This window comes from Panthera tigris, chromosome C1, assembly GCF_018350195.1.
Source record: "Panthera tigris isolate Pti1 chromosome C1, P.tigris_Pti1_mat1.1, whole genome shotgun sequence".
In the NCBI taxonomy this organism is placed as follows: Eukaryota; Metazoa; Chordata; class Mammalia; order Carnivora; family Felidae; genus Panthera; species Panthera tigris.
Window position 1 is genome coordinate 109,661,627 of NC_056667.1, and position 23,043 is coordinate 109,684,669.

Here is a 23,043-nt window from a genome sequence, read left to right on the forward strand (position 1 = left end):
GGTGTCAGCCTCCAGAGACCCCAGGCCATGCAGCCAGGGGTTCCCCCTCGGGGCCCAAGGCTGGCCTGCTAAGCTCACTCGGAAGCAGGTGCTCTGGCTGACGCATCTGCTGAGCTCACCTGGTGCCTGGGGCCCTCCCAGCCTGAGACCTGGCCCCCAGGAGGCTGGGAGCAGGGAGGATGCCAGCTGATGAGGCTGCTGCCTCGTGCCACTCTTCCAGTGGTGTGGCTACCCCAAACCTCCAGAACCTGCAGAGCTCTGAGAGCAGCCCATATCTTTCACTGTCAGACACTCTGGGACTCAGGACAAGGGCACTGGATGTGGGAAGTAGCTATGTCCACCAGCTGGGGTTCTGAAGGTGAAGCCCCCAGACCGGTGCCTGCACGTGGGTGTGTAGCAAAGATGAGGTGGACAGACAGGTCCATCTTGTCATTTTATTGTGTGAGGTGAGAACACCCCCTGCCCTGCTTCCCCAGTGAATGGAGAGTTGCAGGGTGGGATGTGGGCATCTTCAAGGGAATACATCTGACTCTTCCTTTGAGGACCATGTTGCTTCTAGTTTACTTAGGATACTTTATCAGGTTAAGATAATTCTATTCTAGGGGCACCTGGCTGGCTCAGTCAGTTATGCATCCGACTTCAGCTCAGGTTATGATCTCACAGTTTGTGGGTTCAAGCCCTGTGTTGGGCTCTGTGCTGACAGCTCAGAGCCTGGATGGAGCCTTCTTCAGATTCTGTGTCTCCCTCTCTCTCTGCCCTGCTTGCTTGCTCTGGCTGTCTCAAAAATAAAAATAAACATTAAAAAAGAAAATTCTTTTCTATTGCTACTTTACTGAGAGTTTTTATAAGAAACAGGTGTTTAATTTTAGCAAATTTTGTTTCTTGAGAGCTTGTTTGGAGGTTCTAGCAGGGGAGTGCAGCTACTCGTATACCCTTGACTGATGAACGGTCCTCCTCCATCAGGGGAGGTCGTCCTCTTCGACTGAACGCGCAGCTTCGGGAGGGATGCACATGGAGCAGTGAGGGAGGAAGGGGACACCCACCTAGCCAGCCAGATCAGCCGAATCAACCCTGGCAATCAATGGGGTGACAGATGTCACAGCCAGATCACCCTCACATTCTAGCAAATTTTGTTTCTTACACATCTGCCAAGGTCTGTGACCTATGGATACGATGAATCTTGTTTACAAATTTTCTCACATTAGAGGCACCTGGGTGGCTCAGTCGGTTAAGCATCCGACTTCAGCTCAGGTCATGATCTCACGGCTTGTGAGTTCAAGCCCCACGTTGGGCTCTGTGCTGACAGCTCAGAGCCTGGAGCCTGCTTCAGATTCTGTGTCTCCCTTTCTGTCCCTCCCCAATTCATGCTCTTTCTCTCTCTCTCTGTCTCTCTCAGAAATAAATGAACATTAAAAAAAAATTTTAAAGCAATTTTCTCATATTAAACCATCCTTGCATACATGGGGTACCTGGCTGGGGTAACCCGACTTGGTCATAGTGTGGGATCCTCTGTGTGTTCTGCTGGATAGGATTTGGTAAGATTTTTGTGTGGGTTTTTTACATCTGTACTGTGAATGAAAGGGGCTGTACTTTTCTTGTCTTTTCATGTGTTTGACTTTGGTACTAGGGTTATGTTGGCTTCTTAGAATGGATCGGGGTGGGGTGTCCTTCTTTCCTGTTGTCTAAAAGTATTTGCATATAGTTGGATACTCTGTTCTTTAAAAATTTGGTAGAGATAGCCTGGCATTTTCTTTGTAAGAGTTCTCCCCACCTTTTTATTTTGAAAAATGTGGAGCCTACAGAGTAGTAAAGCCTTAGACCTTACACCCAGACACACAGATTGTTACTGTTTTTGCCATCTGGGCACACGTGCTCCCCTGCGCTACGTACCTGTGCATATCTGTGTATGCAGGTACTTGGGTGTATACGTATAGGTGTGTGTGTGTGTGTGTGTGTGTGTGTGTTCATTCTTCTTTTCAGGAGAATGATTTGAAAATAAGCTGCAGACACTTCTCAACATTTGACCACTTGTGGGAGGATTTTTAACTACCTCTTTGATTTTGTTGTTGTTGTTAAGGTGATAGGGCTACTTATGCCTTTTATATCTGGCTGATGGCTTCTCTTTCTCTCTCTGTCTCTTGCATGTCCCCCTGGTGCCCCCACCCACGGTTGGCGAGAGCAGGTGAGTTCATCTGTCCGTTTGTTCTCTAGAGCCTTTCTCTCCTTCCCTCATGGCTGGGTTCGAGGGCCCTGGCATGGGCGTCCCTGTGTGAGGCACTGTGCTGTGAGCTCTAGAAGGCATGGTATCCATATTGTGCAGTGAGAAAACACAGTAGAGGCATTCCTTGGGTCCTATCAGGGCCACGCAGCTGCTAAGTGGCAGAGCCCATGACAAGTTGAAAGACCACCCATTGTACCTGTGAGCACCCTGCCCAGCTCCTCTCAGACACCCTGCGTCTGGGGTTGCTCAGCAGGGTGGATGCCCCTGGTAGCTGGGAGACTTTGGCTAAGGAAGCTCTCCTGAACCTCAGTTTACCCATCTGCCAGAGGGAATTGAATAGTGGTGCCCACCCCAGAAGTCGTAAGAATAGAGTGAGTGAGTGCCTGCTAGGCCCTGCTCCTTACAGCAAGCATCAACCTCTCTCCTCCCACCCCCACTGAAGCACTTGGTGGAGGGTCTCTTGGTTCTAGATCCGTCGGTGTCCCCAGTCCCCAGGACCAGGGGTTGCTGCTGAGGTGGCGGCTCTCCCAGCACATCGGCCAGAGGTAGCCACCCTACCTGGGAGAGCAGAGCTGGGTCAGCAGGGACCACAGGGTGGCAGAAAGTGGGACACTGCAGTTAATTTGGGCATCAGATGGTTCTGTCTAGAGTGTGCCATTGACACTCTGATTTTCTATTTTCTGGGGAAAAATAGTTTACGTTCAGAGAGCACGTAAAGCCATCCTTCCCCAGCATGCTGTGTGCTTGTTCAGGTGATGTGTGCGCATGAAAGAGGGGGGATCAGCCCCCTCCTGTCTGTTGAGAGACTCCGTGGGACTGGACACCAGCTGTGGGGTCAGCGGGTGGAGCCTAAAGGGAGTCCCAGTGGTCCTCAGACCAGCTCTGGCCCTCCTGACCCCCAGAAAAGCAGACAGCTGGTGGCCTCATGGTTTCAGAGACATCCTAGTGGCTCCTGGGAGGCCCAGAGCCTGCCAGGCTTCTGACTCTGCCCCTCCTGTGAGAAAATCCTATTAGATCAGGTACCTAAAGGGCTTTTAATCTTTGTGTCTTGTTTGTTTTGTGACACATGCCTGGTTGTATAGAATTGGAAGAATATGAGAAAAATTAAAAACAGAAGACAAAGCTACCGAGAGCTCCAGGCCCTGGGACAAGCCCTGTTTGCGTTTGGCCTGTTATATTTCTGTCCCATCTTCATGTTTCTCCAGAATGGCGTCAAATCATGACACGAGCCCTGAAGTGGTGCTTCTCCTCAGCTGGCACATGCTTCTGCTTCTGTGTCATTGCAGAGTCCCCAAAAAGGCTGTGTGTCCAGTTGGCATGGAGTTGCTGGGCACAGGTATCAAGCCGTGTGCCCTGAGCTCGGGTTAAGCCCTGAGCTGTCTGCAGCCTGGCAGGGACAGTGTCCACTGAGCTGCAGCGTGCTGCGTGGGCCTTCCGTGCTCTGTCTTGGCTGTAGGGTGTATCTTGGCGCACAGACCCAGAAGCTGCTATTGCCTGGCAAACGGCAGGAGCGGGCGTTCCTGACACGCATGCTGCACACCCTAGCAGGGCCTGACACCACTTCCCACCTCACTCACGGGCCCTCACCTCTTCCTCCTTGGGCCCAGGTGGCTGTGGCAGGTCTGCAAGTACAGGCTGTGAGGATTCGGGGAAGGAGCCTCAGCAGAGGCCTGCGAGCCGTCGGCCGGGGTTCAAGCTGGAAACCAGCAGAGGCCAAGGCTCTGGAGGCAGGTCTTGGGCTGAGTCAGTCCGCAAGCACCCGGCCCCACCCAAGAAGGAGCAGACACTCACCTTCCCCTCACCCTGAGGTCTGCATGTGTGGCGGAAGTCTCGCCTTCCGGGGGTCAGAAGCCAGAAGGTGCCAGGCAGGCAGCCGTCGTGCAGCGTGAACAGCCCGATGGCACCTGGAGGCCTGGCTGGGTTCACCTGCAGGTCAGCACCCACTTAGGCAGGGCACTGCCGGGAGCAGCCGGCAGGAGCTGGGTGCAGTCGGAGAAGGATGCCGTTAGTGCTGCTCAGGAGGGAGTCCAGGGCGGGGGCTGACCACAGCCATGGTGGATCTGGGGACAGCGGGCAGTCTCCCAGAATGCTATCAGCCACCCCTTTCTTTTGGAAAGGCCTGCACTTGGTTCGTCGGAGAGCAGCCCCAAGCCTGGCCTCACTGGGAGGCTGTGGCCCCCTCCCTCAGCAGGGCTTCCAGAATGCCAAGCAGTCACAGCCTTTGTGGTCACCTGCCAGGAGGGGCTCTTGTGAGCCTGGCTGGCCCAGCCCTCACTGTGCAGCTCCCTGGGCACCTCAGTGTCAGTGCTATCAGGAAAACAACTCCCCAGCAAGAAGCCTGCTGGGGGCTCGTGCACGTTGGCTGTGCGCGCTGGCACCTGTCCCTGCACATGGCTGGGAAATGCATTTCCAGGGTAAGCAGCCTTACCCAGACTTTCGTGCTAGAGCACGCCCAGCCCCAGGTCCTAGAGGTGTCCTGAGATGCTGTTAGGGTTCACCCCTGGTCAAGAATGGAGAGTGAGCAGGGTACCTGGATGGCTCAGTCGGTTAAAGCATCCAACTCTGGTCTCGGCTCAGGGCATGACCTCAACGGTTCGTGGGTTTGAGTCCCACATTGGGCTCCACACTGGCAATGTGGAGCCTGCTTGGGATTCTTTCTCTCTCCCTCTCTCTGTGCCCCTCCCTTGCTTGCACTGTCTCTCTCAAAAACTAAATAAATAAACTTTAAAAAAAAAAAAAAAGAACCGAGAGTGAGCAGCACAGAGAGGCTGGGCCAGGAGGGCCCCTCATGGCACCCCAGCCCTGGCTTAGCATCTTCTCCCAGTCTGTGCCAGCTTGGGTGTAGTGGGTGTGCCTCCACAGCACCCAATAGAGCACGTTGGCCTGATGATTAAGTCACTTCCTGCCCCATGGGTCTCCCATGGGTGATCAGTGGGATCACCAAAGTCAGGGATCCTGGGAGAAAAAGCTTCGGCTTCCCCCAGGGAAGCTGCCTGGTCAGGGGGGCCCAAAGAGGAAAGTGAGGGTTTCAAGCCCCTAGAATGCACACAAAGTAGCCGCCTGCTGTGGGGTCCAGCCAGGCTGTGCCTCAGTTCTCTGTGCCACAGGGCCAAGAGGCTGAGTAGCCTGTAGTGCTGTCCTGAAGCTTTGCTAGCCTTGTTTGTAGATGGGATGTTGTCATCCACTCACAGAACCGCACATGTTGCCAGGGGAGGTGGAGGGAGGCTATGGAGGTTATTTTCTAAGCCTAAACTAATCAACTTGTTTTTCTTCGTATTTTGTCACCTGGGAATTTTGAAACAAATACAGAAACTTCATTTTCCCCACTGTTTGATAACTGTTCTTTCCTTATTGAAGTCACGAGCTCCCCTGCATTTGGCTGTGCCCTCCCCTGGCCTACCTCCCCTCCTCCCCTGGCGCCCCTCCACTTCCTCCTCTGCGGATTTATTGGAACGCTGCTCCTCCCTGTCCTTCAGATGTCAGGTCACATGTCACACCTCCGAGGCCCCAGTGGACCCAGAGTTGGAATTAGGCACCCCCCTTTCTGCTCCTGGCACTGGCCACGTTCCCCACCCTTCCAGGTGCCATTGGAGGGCAGAGTGGTACGCGTCCTGCATGCAACAGGTGCTCCAGTTAAGGAGAAAAGGGTAAGGCAGACAGAGGGGACCGTGGAGCCCAGGCCAGGGTGCTGAGCCCTGAGGCAGAGAGGGGACAGATCACCAGGCTCACACCTCCTGGACCTGCCTGGGCTCCTCGCATCTGCCTGGGGCTATGGGTCCCTCAGCATCCAGGCTGTAATGCTCTTTTACACACTGCTTTCACCAGGTGTTTATAGGAACATGGGAGGCCCAGGAGATGGGAAGTAAGGCTCATGGGGGTCATCATTCTCCCCAGGCCCCCTGGTAGGGAGAGAGCTGGCAGAGTCTGACACTGGATGGACCCCTCCATGAAGATGCCTCAAATCCAATCCACAGGATGCAGAGAGCTCCCTCACCTCACCCCATTGTCGCCTTTATGTTCCCAGCCTCATGACCAGGAAGGCTTCCTGGGAGCACAGGGGAGGGGTGGGAGCTCCCGGCTCCCAGTACCACTCCCTCTGGTGGGTAGGGCCTCAGCCTGAGCCCACAGCAGGCAGGGATGCCCATGTGGGTAGATGAGCCAGTGCATGAACCTGCAGGCAGGGGATGCCTGGGAAGGTCCCTCTGCTGTCAGGAGCTTGCTGGAAGAACCCACCCTCAGGTTCCAGTGTCCCAAGTCGCACAGTCCCCTCCCCTTGGCCTGCTGGCACTTTCACACAAGACCTCTGCTTGTATGTCCTTTTGTTCTGACAGCCCCTCCCAATAGTGAGGGCCCAACATTAGGCTCAAGTGTGCACACCAGCCCGGGGGGTATAGGAGGTGCACTGCATGCTGGAGCCAGAGCCTTACCACTCCCCTACACACCCTGCTGATCCTGGAGACCTTGGGTCCCAAAGAACCTGGAATTTGGTTGTTTGGGGGGAGATCAGAGATGCCTGTCTGGAGCTGCGGGCCCATGTGGTTCATGTACCCTGGACACACTTAGGCCTCTGACCAGGCCCTCTTCCTCGTTCAGATGGGGGTTATTAGGGGCACGGGCTCCTCTCTGGGAGCTGGACTGTGGGACAGCAGTGGGGAGGGAGTGGGGGCTCATAGCAGCCCTGTTCTCACCCCTGCTGCTCCCTGCCTCTACCCTGTGAGAGTCAGGCTTACCAGCCATGTGTCCTGCAGCCCTGTAGGACAGGTCTCGCCCATTGGGCTTCCCAGCAGAGGACAGGAGTGCTGTCAGGTCTCTGCCCCAGCTCTGTGCCTGCGGCAGTGTTGGTGACCATGTGTCATTAGACAGGAGGAGCTGGAGGGCTGTGCATGACCATAGGAGAGACCATCCAGGAGGCCCACTCAGCGTCCCACAGCCAGGAACTGCTTGGGCTGGGCCAAAGTCAGGGCTCCAGCTCTCTGCTCCCCAAGACAGACGCTCCAGGGAAACTGTGTCAGGAGAACAGTCACAGTGGCTGTATAAAGTGTTTTCAGGTCCACATTGTTGCATCCTAGCTGCAGATCTGGATGTGTCTTTTTCTCTACAGAGACCACTCTCAATGAACTCACTGTACTTTAAAGGAAATAGATTGTAAATTATATTCATAGTTTACTTAAAGAAAATACCACTGCCTCTGGCTGTGGTTTGGTGAGCGGTCAGCAGGTGGCTGGGGGCCAGCCTTGCCAAGCGACATTTAAGTGCTTGCTGGGGGCTGGGGCTCCATGGGTTCTCATCAGGCACTTTCAGTCTGGGTCCAGGTGGGCCTGAGCTCCAACTCCAGCACTACCACCAGCCAGTTCTGTGGCTAGGTTTGCTATTGAACCTCTCTGGGCCCAGTTTTCTTTCTCATCTGCAAAATGGTAATATTTCCTTCCGCAGAATGTCTATGAGTGTCCAGGCTGAGCAGGGTAAAGCACTAAGGTTCACCAAATTAATTAATTCAGTCACTACTGAGTCCCTGACACCCCAGGCTGGCCCCACCCCAGGAGCTTATCCTCTGATCATGCCCAGGTCCTTATGCATTGGCCCTGAATAGATGGATTAGTTTCAGAGACTAAAGTAAGCCATTTTTCCTCTCCTTTTGAAAAGGAGCCCACTGTAGGCAGGCCAGGTGGTGCAGCCATAGGAATCACTGAGAACCCAGGTTCTGTTTCTAAGCTCTCCCATCCCCAGAGAGCAGGGCTTTCTGCCTCGTGATCCAAAATAACTGCTGGCACTCTGCAGTCACAGCTACACTCCAGCCAGCCAGAGAACAGAGGGAAGAAGGTGTCTCTCCTCACATCCTAATGGCCAGGCTTAGTTACACAGCCACACGTCACAAAACATTTCCTGGGCTTCTTCCTCCTCAGGGACTTCCATGCTGTTTCCTAAGCCTGAGGAGTCACCTGGGGTCCCGGGTGAATGCTGCTCCCTGCAGCTGAATGCCCTTCCCACTGTAGGAATTTAGCTCACCGGGGCAAGCTGAGGCCCTCCTCACTTTGTTGGAAGTGGGCAGGGCAGGGAGCCCAGTTGTGAGGCCAGCCAGCCCAGCCAGTGCCTTCCCAAGCACAGCTCAGCCTTCAGGACCCAGTCTTGGGCCAGCCATTTGTCTTTCTGCGTAAGTCCCCCCACCCAACCTCTCCAGCTGGCCCAGTCACCTGGACCTCAAATGTCACTGTGTGATCAGTGAGGGGCTTGGTCAGCCTGTGCTCACCTAAGAGCGCCTATTCTGGTGTTTTGCCAAGAACTGTATGAGCTACGGGCTTGGCACTGAGAGTCCCGAGGCGCAAGGGGCTGGGGGGAGGGGTGGGACCTGGCCACGGCTGCGCGTACCCAGCCACTGATCACTGAGGTCATGGGGCCACTCTCTGGACCTAGGTATTTTTAGAAGCAGAATCAGTTGACCACAGCTGCTCTGTGGACATGTTACCGAAGAAGGGTTAGCCTTACACAGACATTTTCTACAGTGCGTTTGGAGAGGGGGCTCCCCAGCCTGCCACTGCCAGCTCAGCACTTGGTGATCTAGGTGTTTCCTGCAGGGGCTTGTCAGGAGTGCCATGCTCTTGGGCCCTGTGGGGCCTGCTCTTGCAGCACTGGGTATGGTGTGGGGACGGAAATCATGGCCAGAGCCAGTGGAGAATCCGTTCACTCGCAGGTTCCCGGTAACTCTTGTCCTGCCTGGAACTGGCTCATCTCCCCCAGCCATCCTCCTACTGCCCATGCCAGCACTTGCCTCTCCCTTCCTCTCACTCTGCCACCTCTCCCTTCAGTCTGCACTGCTCACCCAGCCAGGCCCTGTTAATGATGCACATGAGAATCCTGGTTCAGAGAGGAGAGATTACCCAGCTGACAGCCAGCCAGGCGCCCACCCGGGGGAGCTGCACCTGCAGGCCTCTTCCTGTCACAGGAAGGAGGAGGAGGCAGCCAGCCCCACATAGGGCAATCATGGAGAATCAGAGCTAAAATCTGACTTGCATTTTGTAAGGCAATCAATCCTCCATCTGGATTCGGTGCTGGGTCATCTTACTGTGTGAGCTGCATTCCCCAGAGCTGCCCTCCTGCACATGCAGCCCTTTCCAAGGCCAGCAGGCCAACGGGAACAGCAGGACCAGACTGCAGGAGCCACCAGGCCATGCACCCTGGGGTTACCAGCACCTGGCTTAGTGTCGGCAGAGAGCAGTTCTGATGGGGTTAGCTCAGTGAGCTAATCACAGCAGGTCAGGCCACAGCTCCTGGCTCTGGCCACCCCTGAACCCATAACATGGACCCAGGCCCCAGTGAGGGAGCCAGCCATAGGCCCTGGGGTGAGACCGTAAGCAGAGCAAGCAGGGCTCCCGGCATACCAGCCCCAGCCAGCCCACAAGCTAAGTCTGGAGTGCTGCAGTCAGCTCCCACCTACCTGGGCAGGTTCTTTGGAGTCCTCCCTCTGAATTCCCAGGTACCTCTTAGTGTGGTTGTGAAGCACTAATCCTCCAGATCCTGACCTCACCATGTGGCCTCTGTCCTCATGAAGGGGGATTCCTGGGCCCTGGGAGGGCTAATGTGACAGGGCAGCAGGGGGTGTGAGTACCCCTCATGGAGCTTCCCTGGCCACTCTGGGACCCCCTGAGTCAACCAAGGTGGGAGAAAGTGGCCGGTCCTCCAGAGCATTAGTCTTCTCCCTTGACTATGTATCCAGAAGTAATACAGCAGGTCTTTTTTTTTTTTTTTAAATACTTTGTAATTCTGACGGTAAATAACAGTGCCCTCACCCACATAAGGGAGCTACAGTTCTGTTGGCACTGGCTAGAAAAATCTGCCTTTATTTCATGGTCTGGGTTTAGAGACTGGTGGGTTGGGCCCTTGTTCACAAAAGCCCTGCCGTGGGAGCCAGCAGCTCAGGAAGGAGGTGAGCGTGCCACTCCGAGACATCAGCCAGCTGGCATTTTGTCATAGAGGACGAACAGCACAAACCTGACCCTTTGCAACGGCACCCCATTCCAGAGAGCAGAGTTGTTACTTTATTTCAGTTATTTAAATAACAGTGCATTCATTGCTGACAACACAGAAACGTGTAAAGACAGTGTTAAAGGAACCTACTTGGACATGTGGGTGTTGCCTAGACTTCCAACATTGTTGTAAGTTTGAAAATTTTACACTGAAATGTTAGAGTCCATAATCTCACCATCCTCAGGCAGCCACCTAATCGTGCTCTTCTTCCCTGCCGAGTGGTGATCACAGAGTGCTGTTTTGGGAGGGCACGGGCTCGTCCACACATCCTCGGCTATAGACATCTGTGCTGTGTGTCTACCGTCCCCTCCCTGCCTGGCTTCCATGCCTCCTGCGGGAGCTAATACTCTATCAGCTTTCTGCAGCGACTTTGCTGCCCCACCCCCCAGCCCTTCTCATTAGGGCAGACTCCTGCAAGCTGATGCCCACTTGGCCCTTCCCCCAGCCACAGAATCCTGTACATCCCCTCCACCCTCCCCACCCCACCCCCGCCCTCAGCTCCAGGCTTCTCTCTGCCTGAGCCGGGTTTCAAGTCTGGTTTCTGGTCAGAGCCCTGGGCTGCCAGAGGAGAGTCAGGAGTGGTTGTGTTCAGATCAGACCCACACTCTCGGGGCAGAGAAGGGAAAATGAAGCATCCTCTGGCCACTGGTGTGAGGGGCAGGAGGTGGGTGCTTCTGGGACAGCAATGTCCAGTTACACAGTACAGGTGTGGGCTCTGGCCTTGGACCTGTCACCTCGCCTCATGAACCCAGGTTTCACATAAGTGATAAAGTTTGAGCTATACCGAGTCAGGGTTGTGGACTACTTGCCTGATGCCCACAGGCAGGTGGCAGGAGGGAGAGGGCCTCCTGAGGACAGAGCGAGAGGGTGCCACCTCCCTGATCCCAGCGCAGGAGCAGAGCAGGAGCCTCCTGTTAGCTGCCCACCCACCTGCCCCCCACCCCCTCCTCCAGGAAGGAACTCAAAGCTCATTTGCTGCATTTTGCAGAACTTTCCCAGAGTGTCTGTGTGTTGTCAACAAAGCAGGGTTCCAGGGCTACAGTTGTCCCATAAAAACTCACACTTAAGACTCTGGAGCTGACCACTCACTGCCTGACAGCAGTGTTAGGACCCAAGAACAAGGCACATTCCTTGCCCTCTAGGATCTTGCGTGACTGTGGGGCGTGCTAAACCAGTGCACACAAAAATGTCAGAGCAGCTAGGTTCACAGAAAGCATTACAACTAACGTAATGAACTCAAGAATGCATGATACAGGCGATAAGCCCTGCAGGGTGTCAGGAGTGATCGCAGGCGTGCGGACTAGAATTATTTCACAGCACAAAATGTCTTTGAAGTCCCATGACTTATTTTTGAAATCCATGTGGATGCTGCACTGTGTGCCCTTTCCCTTTGGAACTCATTCTCTTGTGGAATGAACAAGACCCTTCTTGGTCTGGCCCTGCCTGCCCCTTGAGCCTCCATTGCCCTTCCCTCTGGTTGGGACAGGCTGTGCCCCCACCCTCTCTGAGAAGCCTCCCTGCCCCTCCCACTGCCCTTGTTGACCCCACCCCACCCAGCCCAGAGCGCTAGAACACTGAATAGCTGCGAGCCTGGGACTCTTCCTCTGTGAAAGGCGAGAAGCGCCTGCCCCCAGGCTGTGCCTGGCATGCTGTGAGCCTGTAACCTTGGCTGCTGTCGCTGCTGGGAGGGACCTGGGGGCGTTGCCAGTTTGTGTCCTTTGCCAAGCCAGGGCACTGACCAGATGAGTGGTGCTGAGCACCCGCTGGTGGCGAGGGGAGATGTAGCAGGGCCTGGTCACCACCCCTCCGGTCCCTGTGTGCTCCCTGTTCAGGAGTAATGGTGCTGTCAGCCCTGCTCTGTAGCCACAGGCAAGACAGTCTGGTTGGGACGTGCTCTGGGTGATCCTGGGCCTGTCCTAGGGCACAGCAGAGACCTGTTTTAGAGGTCAGGTCCCATGGCCACCCACTTTAGCTAGGATATAGTGTAGGGCTCTGCTCAGAGAAGGTACCAGAAGCTTGCCACCCCAACAGAGCCTAACTTGCCAGCCAAGTCACTAGAGTCTTCACATTGGGATTGACCCCACTGAAGAGCCCCGGGAGTGGTGCTGACCCTGTTTGCACCTCAAGACCCCCCTGGATGGGAAGCCAGACACCAACTGGATGTTCCAGCTTGGTAGAAGTGGTGGTTCCCTCCTAGAGGTCATGGAGCAGCTAGCTCATTAATGCGTGCTTAGTTCACAAGCCAAAAGCAGCCCCTGCTAGCCTGGAAAACTAGCCACCATCACCATCCCCAGAGGTGATGTCCACAGGGGATCCTCCACAGACCTCTCCCTACTCACTGTAGGAGTGTTAGCAAGTAGGAAGGGGAAGTGAGAGGGGCACGAAGGAAGGGCGAAGGGCAGTAAACCCCTAGAGTTGGAGGCACTGGCGGTGGGAGGGGGGGATGTTGCAGGCAGAGGGAGCATGGGGGCAAGATGGAAGGGACTGGCGTACTTTGGGGAACCAAGACTCCCGGTTTGGCAAGAATGTCAGTTTACCTGCAAGGCCTGCTGGCACGAATCTTGGTTTTGTTTGTAAAACTTTTTTAAACTTATCACAAAGTGTTTTCTAAACTTACAAAAGAATTTGCATAACGTACATAAGAAATAAAACATAAACACCTACACCCCCATCGCCTGCCTTAAGAGTGAGGGCGCCATCCACATGACAGAAGCCACCATGAACTGGTACCACCCCAGCGACCCTCCTGCCCCAGTACACACCACTGCTGACTTCTGCCTTGAATTTTCATGTGTGTCCCCTCATTGCCTTTTTTCTTTTTTTAACTGACATTGATATCTACATATGTATCAGTCAATAGTATTTTCTTTGGTTGTGTTTATATTTGGAAACTAAACAGTATCATCATACTTTATTACATTTTCTTTATTTGCTTTTTCTCTGCAACATCTTATTTCTCAAATTCACCCGAGTTGTTGTAACTATAGTCTGTTCTGTTCATTTATTACTGAGCCGCACTCTGTTGGAAGAATATCGCAGTTTATGTTCACATGCCACTGCAGCAGACGTGTGAGGCTGTCAGCAACGGTGCGGCCGTGGGTGGTCTTGTCCATGTCTTTAGTGCACTTGAACAGGGTTTCCCTGGGTTGTACGCCTGTGAGAGGAGTCTTGGGTCACAGCTTTCCAGTGAAGACACTCCAGAACAACTGTCCCCGACTCACGTCCCATGAGCAGTTGGAAGTTGGCATTGCCCCACCTCTGTGTTGCCTGTCTAAGTCACATTGTAGCTCACTGTGTCATTTCCTCCGTGACTAAGGAAGGAGAGCATCCTTCCATATGCTTCTTTGGCCAGTTTCCTCATTGTTGTATTTTTCATGTTTTTGGTTAAAACAGTTTATATACACACTTCAAGACAAATAGTTCCAAGAGGCTTATAGTAAAAACCAACAGATCTGCTTTTCCTTTCCAACCTCCCCAAATTACCACTTATGGCTCTTTTCAGTGTTCTTCATGTATTTACTTCTGTATTTCTAAATAATTTATAGTGTTATTTCTTGATTTATTGATTTAAACATTGTGTATTTGCTTTCTGTTTGGGTAGATGAAGATTAAATGTTCTTAAGCCCTTGCACATCCTCCAAGTAGAGTAAAAATCTCAAGTTTTTATTAAATCAATAGTCAGTATTTACATTATAATGTCTCTAAAAGCACTGTTTACTTCTGATTTTAGTAGAATACTTTCTTTTTCATATTACTTCCTGCTTTTCCTGGAATTAATAATTGCCCAATCTTTTTTTTTTTTTTTTACTTGCATTGTTTTCTGTGTTCATAGACGTAATTTTTTCCAAGTGATTCCAAAGATCTGCTGTGTACCTACCATTCGTTTTTTTCCACAAATGCTCTGTTGCATCAGGTAATCTGTTCAGGCCCCGTTTTTCCTGGAACCCCTTCTCCTCTGCTCCTGGAGGCCCAGCGGGATGTGCGGTTGACACCCTCCACCTCTCTCCTGGTTTGGAGCTCCTGTCTCCCATGCTTTTGTTGTTGTTGTTGTTGTTTACTAAATGAGATTCGTAGTCCAATATCTTCCTAAAACAAGATTCATGGAAAATAAATGTCCTGAGTCTTTGCATGTCTACATTGTCTCCACTCTGCCCTCACATCTGCTGGATAGTTTGGTGGGATCTGACATGTCGCTGGTCATTTTCTCTCAGCATCTAGAAGCCAGTGCTCCATTGATTTTTAGTATATGATGTTGCTGCGGAGAAGTTAGGTCTCCCGACAGCCAGTCCTCTGCAGGTATTCTGTTCTTCTGTCCAGGTGCTGCATGGGCCATCTCTGTAATCCTGGGTCTGGTCCCCACATTCACTTGCTGGGCACTTGGCCATTTCAGGCTAAATGAACCATATACTGCAGTTCTCATTATTTCCTCCTCTCCTCTGCTTCCTCATTCCCCTTTTTTTTTGGAAACCTTGTTGGTTGGCACTTGGGCCATCTGAATGGATGAGCTCCATTCAGTTCATCTGAATGGATGAGTTCCTGCTGGAGAGTGATAAGCAGAAAGCCCCCTGTTTTATGGGGGACCCCAGATGTCCCGTGCAGGAAGAACTTTGGGACAGAGACCCTCCAGTTCCCCATGAGGTGGGGCTAGGGCAGGGATTAGGTTAGCCTGGTGGCAGCTGTCTGGGCACGGAAGGGCAGGTGCTGGGGACACCACTGAGGGTGCAGACTGTGTTGTTTGGCCCCTGCCTAGTTCCTCATATCCCTGAGCCGTGAGCCCCTCGGCACCTTCACAGAGTGTACATCAGGTCACATCTTGTGGGGTGTGGTCGGTGATCAGGGGGTTCTTCTACCCCCACACCACACCCTGCCTTCTGTTCACTTCTTGTCAATGCCTTCATACCTTCTTTTCATCGGACAGTAAACCAGAACATAAACAGCCAGTGTGTCTGGTAGTGTGTGTAATGGACAGACAGGGCAGAGTAGGGGAGTTGGGAGCAGGCCAGGGTACAGGCCTATGGGCAGGGCTGTCTGCAGTGTCATGGTAGCAGCCAGGGTGAGGGCCAGGGTGGGCAAGGTGGAGGTGGGCGTCAGGCTCATGAGTTCCTGAGGAGGCTGACAGGCCCCGGGTGTGTGTATCTGCTGCAGCGGCTCCCACACTGTCCAGACAAGAGCTGGGTAGTAGCCAGCCCCTCGAACAGGCTCCAGAATCTGCCTGAGCCCTTTTTCTCCACCACAGGCTATGCCTGGGGGACAGAAATGGGGGCGGGGGGGGGTGCCCAGGCCATGGCAATGTCCTGCACAGAGAAGACACCACATGTTCCATCCTGATACCCTTCCCAGTCACCCTAGCATGGGTGAGCCCCACTTGTACCAGCTGGGCCAGGAGAGAAGCCATTCCTCTTAGCACCCATGTGGAACACAGGGCTGTGAGATCAGCATCAGCTCAAGGGGCCCAGGGGAGTCAGCTTCTCAGGCCTCACCACAGAGCATGAACAGGAAGCTCTGAGGACCAGAAGACTCGTCTGCATCTCCTGGAGCCTGCCAGATACACCAGCAGTGACTGTACCCTTAGAGACCCCTCAGCGATCCCAACACCCAGGCCTCTCTGACAGACAGAACGAGCGCAGCTGTCTAACCAGGCCCAGGCAGCTCACACCACGGGCTCTGAGGAGGCAGCCTGGACTCGTCCTGCCTCAAGACCTGCTATGTGACCCTGGGCAAGCCCTACACCCTCTTGGGCTGTGAGCAGAGGGACTGGACAGGTGGGCGGGCAGGCCTCCCATCAGCCTTGGCTGTCCAGATGGCAGCTATAGGTCACTGAGTGAACGTTACCTCTCTGGCTAACATGTCAGAGAGATTAATGGCCAAGGATTTCAGGGGTATCCATACCCGGCCTCCCCAGGACCTGCAGGCACCAGCTGTGACAGGGCTGAGAGTCCTGGTCCCATCACAGGGACCGGTGAGGGTCTGGGAGCAGCTGGGGCTCCCCCAACCCCACCCCCGTGGTGGGATGGAGGGCAGTGCTGACACAGGACCCCAGGCTGAAGGCTGAGGGCACACTCGGGGAAGGGTACTGGTGCTCTGTGTGCACAGTGTGTTCTTGCCCTCAGAGGTCATCTTTGGGGCCATGTTGAGCCCCTACCTGGCCTTGGCTGGGGCCAAGTGGGCATGCCTCTGTGTCAGTGGACACCTCAAACTCTGCTTTTCTGTGTCCAGGAGGAACTACCACACTGGCCCATTTCCATATGAGGAGTCAGGGTCCCACAGAATGGGAGGAGGTCCAAGTAGCCCTCAGCCTCCCAAAGAGGCCTAAGGACACCTGTGAGACCCCTCTGGGACACCTGTGAGAGCAGTGGATGCATTTCTTTATATGCATGTTTCTGGGTGTGTCCCTGTGTTTATTGCTTTGTGTCTGCTTGTCTGTCTTGTCCTCTTCAGAAGCACTTCTCATGGTCAGGCTTTATAAATGTCTTATACTTCATTCCTACAAAGTTGACACCTGAATGAACTGACCTTTCTTGTCCTGGCCACTCACCCCACCCTACTGCCAAAGCCATTGGGGACCTCCAGGCAACTGCTTAACCTCCCGGGCTTGGTTTCATCCACTAGGGGCTGAAGGTGCTACGTGAGGTGACCTCCTTGAGGCACATTCTGTCTTCAATCCTTGGATCCATCTCGGTCTCAACCCTGGGGAGCCAGCTTAGCACACACACAGGAGCCATCTTCCTTCCTGCCCACTCCCGCCCCTGAGGGAGGCTGTGGTCAAATGAGCTGAGAGGTCAGTGTTAAGTTCCTGCTGTGACAGAGGCCCAAGGGGGAGCCCTGTCTACCTCATGGCTTCCCTGGGAGGTGGCACTGTCTGAGGTCTGTAGGATGAGCCAGAGTCAGCTGATGAAGCAGAGAGGGAAGAGGACACAGCTTAAGGCCCTGCAATTTCTCCCCAGGAGCCAGCAGGAGGGTTGGAAGGAGGTGCAGTGGTCACAGAGGGTGCAGGTGGCCCTTTGTTCATCTTTCAAGGGCAGCAAGAATCACCACGGTGTGTTCCACAGGAGCTGGGGTCCAGTGTGGGGGTGCAGGGCTCCCCCCTGCAGGTGCTGGAACATAAGCTGCCTGCAGAGGCTGGAAGCCTAGGCTGGGGCACAGTATTGGGGGGGGGGGGAGAAGGGGCGGAAGGTGCTTCCAGATCAAACGAGGACCTGAGCAGAGACCACAGACTAGAACCCAGGCTTCAGGGAGCAGGTGGGAGTCAGGATGCCCTTCCTGCTCTCCACTCCCTGCTGAGAAAGGGGTCCCTGATTCCCTCTGCCCAGGTGCTCTCTCTGCTGTCTGCCTTAGCCACCACCCCACTCCCGGTGGCACAGTCCCTGCCCTGCTCCTCCTCAGCAGTCTGCTTTGCAGGACCAGTCTTCGTCTGGCCCCCGCCCCCCAGCCACTGGCTAACTATTCCCCTGCCCAGGCTCTGCTTGGGGGTCCCAAGTTCCCTAATGAAGATGCCACCCTGCAGTTTTCTAGATGTCCCTCCCTCCATCTGAGGGGACATGTGGAGGTACCCCACTGCCTTTGCTTTTGCCAGTCGCCCTGCCAACCCCATGGCCCCCTGGGAGATGTGCAGTCAGATCAGCATGCTGCCAGCAGACCCCCCGAGGTGCTCTATGCAGCTCCCCAAGGGGTTAGCGAGGGGGATGGTGGGTTAGTCGGGTGCCCCTGTTGGGCCTCAGTAAGGAGGGGTTCGTGTGCATGTGCTTCCGTGCTGCTGTCTGGAGGGGGGTAGGGGTGGGCATTCCTGGAGCTTCTCCCCCTGGAGTGGTGTGTGGGGCCCAGGGGGCTCCTGCTGCCTGCCCCAGCCCTGGTTTGCCTTGGCCTGGGACATCCCACCAGGCACAGGCTGCCAGTTCTGCCAGCCCTGGAGGAGACATTTCCAGGAAGAACCTCTGGGGCTGACCACCACACACCACACCTGTCACAGGAACATCTGGAAGCCCCCCGCCCGCTATGTCTTGGTGACATCAGGCCAGTCATCATGCTAGACAGGGATGTGCCTGTTACACGGGGAGTCACTTCTCCAATGGTATGGATGCCCCTTGCATATAGGACAAGGAGGTGGCATCTTGAGGGATGCCTGACTTCCTGGGGTGGAGACAGTTCCTGGGAGACAAGATAATTATGAATTATGGGTCACCTGGGAGTCCCAGGTTGAGTGGTCTACTGGTGCCCGCCCTCCACGGGAGCAGGTGTGCAGTGGGCCTGTGGGAGGCCCTGAGCAGGCCCACACATGCAGCCTGCTGCTGTGAGCACTTCCTTACGCCTCTGGTCCCCGGGAGCACGGGCTCCTGCAGGTCTGCCCCAGTGCAGGGCAAAGACAGGCTGTCCTTCCTAAGGAGGGAGCACACAGGAGGGTGGCCTTGGGGTCCAGGGGAAGCCCCTGGGCCAGGATTCAGGAGGCACTGAGGCCAGGCACTGCAGGACCCTGCGATAGTCACACCTGGCAGACGTGACGGTGACCGTGGTGCCCTTTGCAGGTTGTGTCACATCTCAGCTCCCGGGCTTCCCATTCAGAAATCGCCATTTGGAGAACTAAACGTAACGATTGGTATCAGAGGTGCCTGAGGTCCCACGATATGGACCCAAAGCAGTCAGATTTGGAGCTCCAGCCTCCTCCCTCCACCCCCAAATGGCCCCCAGATACTGTCCCCCCCCCCCCGCACTTGCGCCCTCATCTTACCCCCTGTCCCTATCTCATTACAGGAAGTTCTACTACATCACCCTGCTGCGAGACCCCGTGTCCCGCTACCTGAGCGAGTGGCGGCATGTGCAGCGGGGGGCCACCTGGAAGACGTCGCTGCACATGTGCGATGGGCGCACGCCCACGCCCGAAGAGCTGCCACCCTGCTATGAGGGCACGGACTGGTCGGGCTGCACGCTGCAAGAGTTCATGGACTGCCCCTACAACCTGGCCAACAACCGCCAGGTGCGCATGCTGGCCGATCTGAGCCTGGTGGGCTGCTACAACCTGTCCTTCATCCCTGAGGGCAAGCGGGCCCAGCTGCTGCTGGAGAGCGCCAAGAAGAATCTGCGGGGCATGGCCTTCTTCGGCCTGACAGAGTTCCAGCGCAAGACGCAGTACCTGTTCGAGCGGACGTTCAACCTCAAGTTCATCCGGCCCTTCATGCAGTACAACAGCACACGGGCGGGCGGTGTGGAGGTGGACGAGGACACCATCCGGCGCATCGAGGAGCTTAATGACCTGGACGTGCAGCTCTACGACTATGCCAAGGACCTCTTCCAGCAGCGCTACCAGTACAAGCGGCAGCTGGAGCGCAGGGAGCAGCGCCTCAAGAGCCGGGAGGAGCGCCTGCTGCACCGCGCCAAGGAGGCGCTGCCGCGGGAGGACGCCGAGGAGCCGGGCCGCGTGCCCACCGAGGACTACATGAGCCACATCATCGAGAAGTGGTAGTGGTGGCCGGTCATGGGGGGTGGCCCCGCGGGGGGTGAGGTCAGACACACAGACTGACCCACCGGAACTCTGGTAGGAAGAGGGTCCCAGATGTGCTCACCAGAAGGTAGATGTGCTGAATGAGGGCCAGGGAGTGGGGACATGGCGGCCTGGCGGGGTCTGAGGAATCTGCCAGTGCAAACCACCGCCCCCACCCCCTGGCCAGAGGAAAGCGTGCCTGAGGGATGCCGCAGGCAGGCCTGCGCAGGCCAGGACTGTCCCTCCTCTCCTGGCCCCAGCTCACGCACGGCGGCCAGCCGAAGGTCTAAAAACAAGAAACAGCAGAGAGTGCAGATCGGACTTGGGCCAGGAGCGCGTCCCACACCCACTGTGCACACCTGCTGGCTCTCTGCTCTGCAGGCCAGCAGGGGCCCAACACCAGCTCCAGGCACCTTTCCGGGATCAGGCCACCCAGGCAGCCCCTTGGCCTCCAGTGGCCCCAGTGCCCCTGGGCCTGAGTGAAGCCCCTTCTCTGGGCACAAAGGCAGCCCCTTGAGGTGTCCTCAGGAATGGAGCTCCTAGCTCACCCATCTTCATGGTCAGGGCCCACCCTGCCTGAAGCCGAGAAGACTCTGGCCTGCCCCTGGGAAGCCCACTCTCTCTCTGGCCCAAGGTCAAAACACACAGTCTGGCTTCTTGCTTTGGGTCAGGAGATCAAAGCACACCTCCTGGGGCCCTTCCCCCCCATTTTCCACAGTCCTCAGCCTAAGAAGGGCTGCAAGGAGATGGGCCCACATGCACTGTCCCCCTCTGTGGACAGAGAGTAAGAAAAGAGTGGGAAGGCTGTGTCCAAGGATGCTACCACCTGTGTCTATGTACCTCCCCACCCAAGCTGGCCTTTGGGCCACCAAACCAGACCAGCTCAGGCAGAAAGTTTCCCCTGCTCCATTTACCATTCTGACCCTCTGAGATTTGGTAAGACTATCCCTGGCCCCAGGGTCATCACTTAGACATTTATTCGGGGCTCATGCCCCACTGTTCCCACAACCACATGTGCAGAAGTACAATCAAGCCTCCATTGGCTAGAACACAGCCAACTGTACCTGCTGCCCATGAATCATATCTTGGGGCCACAGTGGTTTGCTATGGCCAGGGAAGGGGACTCAGGCTTTCAGATTATCAGAGTTGGAAGAAATGGCTCTCAGTGGCTCCCTAGTACCCAGATACACAGCCCTTCCCACCCTGGCCTCTCCCTGCATTTCCCTTGGCCCAACCCCTGACCACAACCAGGTCAGGCCCTGTTCTTGGCAGCCCTGCAGATTGGAGAAGCCATGTTCCATATCCATTGTAGACACTTCCCCCATGCCCTACCTGTCTTGTGCTCCAGGAGGCCAGGCCACTGTCTTCTCTGGGGGTGCTCTCCCCACATGAGGCCCTGGGTTCTGGGATCAAAATGTGTGTCCCACACCCAAGGTGGATGAGTGCCCTCTCTCTCCAGGTGAGGACCCACACGTGCCTGGGGGCTACAAGCCTCCCTCACGAGGGCAGTGAGGGCCACGGCCAGCCTGCTGAGGACAGCAGCCTCGAGGGCAGATTCTACCAGGAGCCCTCCTCTCTGCCCCAGGTTCTCCTCAGCCACCCCAGAGGTGTGGAAGCAAGGAACCTTCAATAGCACAGGAAACACTACAGTGTTGTCAAATGAGAGGTACCCAGGAAGAAGTAGCTTTTAGTCTTTGCCTGCCTGGCAAAGGTTATGGTGCCCATACCTCCTGCTTCCTACACCAACCACTTCATCTTCTAGTCCAAGGGCAGTGGTTAGCAGGCTGGGATGGGCACCACACCTACCCAGGATCACCCCACAGAGTGGGTGTGTCACGCTGAGCAGGCCATTGCCCAAGTGGTGTAGTGGTTCTTTCAAGGGGTAGTAAAGGTCAGCATGGGGGGGATCTGTTCTGACACTCATCCTTTGGGGCAGTCATGCTCCAGGGAGGAGGGTGGGACATGTTCATGAGACCTCTGGGGTCTTGGACAAGCATGTGGGGTGCTTGGGGCTTGCTGTGGCTTTCATCAGGAGGTGGTCAATTCCACCTCCTGGTGGAAAGCTCAGTCCCGTTCTGCCTGAACCCCTGGGCACCCGGCCCTCCTGAAGTCGGCTTCCTGTGTGTGCCCCCTTGAGTGTAGGATCTGTTTTGTACATATTGGAATGTTTTAACTTATGATCCGTTGTCCCAATTCACACGGAAACACGGGTCTCTCCTTGGTTTCTTTGCTGCATCTGGAAAGCGGTCCCGTGGGGGGCCAGCACCCAGGCCAAGGCGCCCAGAGACAGCACCAGGTGCCAGTGCCCCTCGGCCCCTCAAGCCTCCAGTCCGGCACTTCTGCTCAGGCCACCTGCATTGAGGTGAAAGCTCCTCATGCCTGTAGCGCCTCCTCCGACACCACCACCTTCCGGGGCTCCACTGAAGGGGTGCCCCACCCAGCGGCTCTGCACAGGGCTGAGGAAACAGAGGCAACACGCGGTGAGCAGACAACCCACTCCTCACACAGACCTGCAACATCTCCTCCTGGAGGAGGAAACAGGGACGGCAAAATTGTCCGAGCAATGAGTCTGTGACCTTTTTGGGAACTGGAAGTGTTTCACTTGAACCCAGGAGCGTTTAAAGCTTTATTTATTTATAGCTTCTTATTAAAAAAAAAGAAAAAAGTGTTGAGAAGAAATCTTTTGGTTATTCATACAAGAAAAACGAGTTGATGATGGAAAAGCAAGTCATAATCATCTAATTGTTTTTGTCTAGGTCAAGAATGAATGTTAGCAGATGAAATAAACCCTTGACAAGGAGCCTCGGGTGTGCTGTGGTCTGTGGTAACAGCCGTCCGCCCGGCGTGGCGTGGCCAGACCTTCTGGGTTTGATTTTCAAAATGAGCATCCGAGTACAGGGATGGACGCGGGAGCGGGGGCTCCCTCAGGTGCAGGCAGCCAGGAAGAAAGGAGTTCACGCACTTTCTCCCTGAGGCAGCCCTTTGCCAAAGGAAGAGGTCGACCTGTCATCGCCACGAAGCAGGGGTTAGTGGTCCTTAATTGCAACACTTGAGAACAGGAGCCCAGCTTAAAGTGAGGCTGAGAAACGCAGACACCGTGTGCTTCTCAGTGACCTCTTCCTCCTTCACTTTTAACTTGGAAAGATTTGCAGATGACAAGGCAAAAGAACAGTTCATGGACACCCGTAAACACTTAGCCTAGATTTACCTAGGTCAACGTTTTGTTGCGTCTTCCCGTCCTGCACTCACACTTGCTTTCTCTGTACGCAAACACGTGCACACGAGTACACACAGATATGTGTGTATGCACTCACACATACACTCCGAC

General features: G+C 55.0%; 1 protein-coding gene across 1 annotated transcript in view; it reads left to right on the plus strand.

Moving 5' to 3' along the window:
- HS6ST1 (heparan sulfate 6-O-sulfotransferase 1) overlaps positions 1-22,509 on the plus strand; it is a 45,984-nt gene extending 23,475 nt beyond the window's left edge. Inside the window, exon 2 of the mRNA XM_042994154.1 lies at positions 18,989-22,509. Coding sequence (XP_042850088.1) covers positions 18,989-19,697 — 709 coding nt within the window. The 3' untranslated portion in view covers positions 19,698-22,509. The remainder of the gene's footprint in view (positions 1-18,988) is intronic.
- Positions 22,510-23,043: the final 534 nt, after the last annotated feature.